Source organism: Triticum aestivum, chromosome 5B, assembly GCF_018294505.1.
Source record: "Triticum aestivum cultivar Chinese Spring chromosome 5B, IWGSC CS RefSeq v2.1, whole genome shotgun sequence".
Classification (NCBI taxonomy): Eukaryota; Viridiplantae; Streptophyta; class Magnoliopsida; order Poales; family Poaceae; genus Triticum; species Triticum aestivum.
The window spans coordinates 583,598,744-583,602,554 of NC_057807.1; the positions used below are offsets into that span (position 1 = coordinate 583,598,744).

The following is a 3,811-nucleotide window of genomic DNA, read 5'->3' on the forward strand; positions in this document are numbered from 1 at the left end:
AACAACCGCAACCACAACAACATTAAAGAGTCTAGTATGGCTCGGGTGGTGGAGGAGGAAGCGGCGGCGCCAAGCGAAGAGCCATCGAGCGGAGGTCGGCGATGATGGTGTTGATGGCGTCCCAGTCCTGGTGACGGCTAAGTGGCCGCCAGAGCTGCAAGTAACCACACAATTTGAAGACCGCATAGGTGGCACGTCGAAGAGGAACACGCTGGATGACAAGCTTGTTGCGCACGGTCCAAAGCGTTCAAGCAAGGACCGCAATGAGCAGCCACCTAATGTGGTGGCCTGACGGGGCGGACGACTGGACCTCGGTGAGGAGGTCGGGGAAGTTAGTATTACACCAGCTGCGGCCGACAACTTCACGGAGGCATTTATTAGTTGATTAGTTGATTCACTTCAGTGAATACTTAATTCTATATATTGTTATGTTGTTATCTATATCAAGGCTAAACGAATCTATTGTTTTTTTGCATGGTAATACGTGCCTCATTTATATCGTAATATAAGCCACGTACACATCAACCTGGCAAAACTGAGAAGATAACAGAACGATAGCTTTTGCATAAAGGAAAACCACCCAAAAAGTAAAATTAAATTAAGACCGAAGAATCCTCTGAACTTGACACCAACGCATGTCACCTTCCTCTAGCACCAGCACAAAACAACCAAAAAAAACAATGACGGACCACCTTCCCACCCAAACTTGAAGCGGCTCCATCGCTCATATATAGCTTTACGGACCTCCAAGGTGGCTCACCAAAGACGAAACCATTACCGTTGAATGAATCAGACCGGGGCAACACCCCGGACACGCCATCGAACTGCAGATCTAGCGCCCCACATGACTAAGACGTTGGAGAAGAAAATCATACCTTCCATCCATGAACCACGGACCACGAAACACGGACCACGAACCCAGCTCGCGATTCACCATCTTCAATATGTCGCCGATGCAGATCACAATCTGCATCCGCTACTGGACTACCTCCCAAGCTCCACGGTGGTGTTGGAGCAAATGCCGTCGCAACAGCGAAGCCCGAGGACACATATTCACCACAAGGATGCCACCATCATCATCCTTACTTGAACAGTCTGGTTTCCAAATCCATTCAAAACCATAGGAGCGATCGACTCATCGGAGTAGAATATGAAGAAATTTTATTCAGCACCGTCATCGCCGCCGCCGAAGCCAGAACAATGAACAAACAAAAAACCTAAACTACAAGAGTAGAAAAAAACGATCCACGGCAACCCCTCGCCATCGGCGGAGGGCCACGGCGGGGGAGACTCCTGTTCCGTCCATGTGGTATCTGATGGCTTGAGTGATCTGGATTCGATCGTTGGACGTCAAGCCAGTGTATTTCCACCAGCCGCCGACGACGTACACGCTTGTTCCAGTTCCCCCATCCACATGCGCTGTGCAAGACCGACCAGAATGCATGTGTTGTGTATCTGTACACCGTCGGAAGAAATCGGCGCGTATCTCCAACGCCCTGAAAAGAACTTGCTTGTGCGGACGTGTGGAATTCGCGCAGTGCTCTGCGTGAGTGAGAACGATACGCGCATGCGTCCATCGCCCTGTCACCGCGGCCCGTCAAATTTTCTCCCTGCAAAGAAGAAGATGGTCGCAAAGTAGAAAAGTACTACCTCCGTCCGGAAATACTTGTCATTAAAATGGATAAAAGGGGATGCATCTAGATGTTCTAGATGCATCCCCTTTTATCCATTTTAATGACAAGTATTTTCGGACGGAGGAAGTATACGTGACGGACTGACGGGACGCGCGTGGAGTGGAACCGTGCATCGTCCCTCACGGCGTTTCCTCTGCGCTGCACCCGAGCAGAGCATCTATAAATAGCTCTGCAACAACCTCCTCGCCACACAGGCATCTTACAAGCTGATCAGCTGAAGGTGAGCTAGTTAGTACTTAGCATGGTGCGGTTTGTCATGCTCGCGGTGTGCGCCGCCGTGCTTCTGCTCGCCGTGGCGGCGGGCGGCGCGGCGGCGCAGGGCGTGGGCTCGGTCATCACGCGGCAGGTGTACGACACCATGCTGCCCCACCGGGACGACTCCATCTGCGAGGCCAAGGGGTTTTACACGTACGACGCCTTCATCGCCGCCGCCAGCACCTTCCCGGAGTTCGGCACCACCGGCAGCGCAGACGACGTGAAACGCGAGCTCGCTGCCTTCTTCGGCCAGACCTCGCACGAGACCACCGGTACGTCAGTCGGTGTTGATTGCGGTTGTTTGTTTATTATAATTCGTTCGTGGCACTTTTGATTCGGACATGACTGCCTTGATTAGTCGTACATATGTTTGTGCATGGCGTGTCAACGTGTAGGAGGACCCCAGTTCCAATGGGGCTACTGCTTCAAGGACCAGATAGACAAGACCATGCTTGCACCCTACTATGGACGGGGACCGATTCAATTAACAGGGTAAGCAAAATCGCGAGTTAAATATTTTCTACTCCCTCCGCCCGGAAATACTTGTCATCAAAATGAATAAAAGACGATGTATTTAGATGTATTTCAGTTTTAGATACATCATTTTTTGTCCATTTTGATGACAAGTATTTTCGGACGGAGGGAGTACAATACTATAGGGCAATCTCTGAACTATCTTCATGCAAAATGATGTATTGGTCAACATGAATATATCATAGGCTGAAAGTATCTGTAGAAAAAACTGCTTGAAAAGTAGTACAGCAGCGTTGACATGCTTAATGATGCAAATAATAAGCACAGACACGACAAGATTGTTCTGATGAACCCATGATTCCTCGTGTGATTGATTGACCAGGCAGTCCAACTACGATCTCGCCGGCAAAGCGCTGAAATTGGATCTGGTAAACAACCCGAACCTGGTGTCCACGGATGCCGAGGTGTCCTTCAGAACGGCCATGTGGTTCTGGATGACGGCGCAGGACAACAAGCCGTCGTGCCACGACGTTGCCCTCCGCCGCTGGACGCCGACGGCCGCCGATACCGCCGCTGGGCGGGTTCCCGGCTACGGAGTGATCACCAACATCATCAACGGCGGGATCGATTGTGGCAAAGGCATGAACCCTTCGAACGTCGACCGCATCGGCTACTACACGCGCTATTGCGGCATACTCGGCACGGCCACCGGGGACAACCTCAACTGCTACACCCAGCAGAACTTCGCTACCTAGAAGATGCTTGCTTGATGTAGGCAGATCCCGTTGCGGGCAGACTACATGCGTATGAATAAGGTTTCCGCTTCAGTACACTTCCTTAAATAGTCAATGGTGGAGATTTAAAATCACCCCATTATTATTAAATAAAAGAGTATTATAGTCTATTTTCTATTTTTCTGAGATATTTTGATTGTTGACTGATATTTGCACGGTGATACATGTCTCATTTATAAAATAAATGTCAAGGTACAAGCCATGTAGACATGGGCTTGACTTCGCTAGAAAGATATCAAAACACTAACCTATGCACAAAGGACTGTTAACCAAGAAAAAAAAATTACAATCAAGATTGAAGTTCCCGTGAGCATAAATTCAACCCCCATCACCTGCCTCCGGCACAACCGTATCAGCCATCGGTGATACGCAGCTTTGCGAACCACTAAAGTAGCTTCCCAAAGGCGAAGCCATTGCTATTGAAAGAATCTGACTGAGGCAGTACCTCGAACACGTCATCGAGCTCTAGATCTGACACCCCCGCATGACTAAGACGCCAGAGGAGTAAACCATATTCCCTCCGTCCTTTGAAGAGTGTACTTCCAATTTTGTTGGGAAGTCAAACATTTTTATGTTTGACCGTATATAAAATAA

At 49.4% G+C, this 3,811-nt stretch overlaps 1 protein-coding gene across 1 annotated transcript; it reads left to right on the top strand.

Moving 5' to 3' along the window:
- Positions 1 to 1,873: 1,873 nt before the first annotated feature.
- On the top strand, positions 1,874 to 3,347 carry LOC123117018 (chitinase 8). The gene is made up of 3 exons (XM_044537872.1): positions 1,874 to 2,221; positions 2,345 to 2,441; positions 2,806 to 3,347. The coding sequence occupies exons 1-3, from the start codon at positions 1,936 to 1,938 to the stop codon at positions 3,176 to 3,178; spliced, it is 756 nt and encodes a 251-aa protein (XP_044393807.1). The 5' UTR covers positions 1,874 to 1,935; the 3' UTR covers positions 3,179 to 3,347.
- The last annotated feature ends 464 nt before the right edge of the window (positions 3,348 to 3,811 follow it).

Excerpts from the sequence above, each read along its gene's own strand:
- LOC123117018 (XM_044537872.1), top strand. The coding sequence starts at position 1,936 with ATGGTGCGGTTTGTCATGCTCGCGGTGTGCGCCGCCGTGCTTCTGCTC. Across the intron at positions 2,222-2,344 it reads GACCTCGCACGAGACCACCG|GAGGACCCCAGTTCCAATGG; the intron begins GTACGTCAGTCG and ends GTCAACGTGTAG. Across the intron at positions 2,442-2,805 it reads GGACCGATTCAATTAACAGG|GCAGTCCAACTACGATCTCG; the intron begins GTAAGCAAAATC and ends TTGATTGACCAG.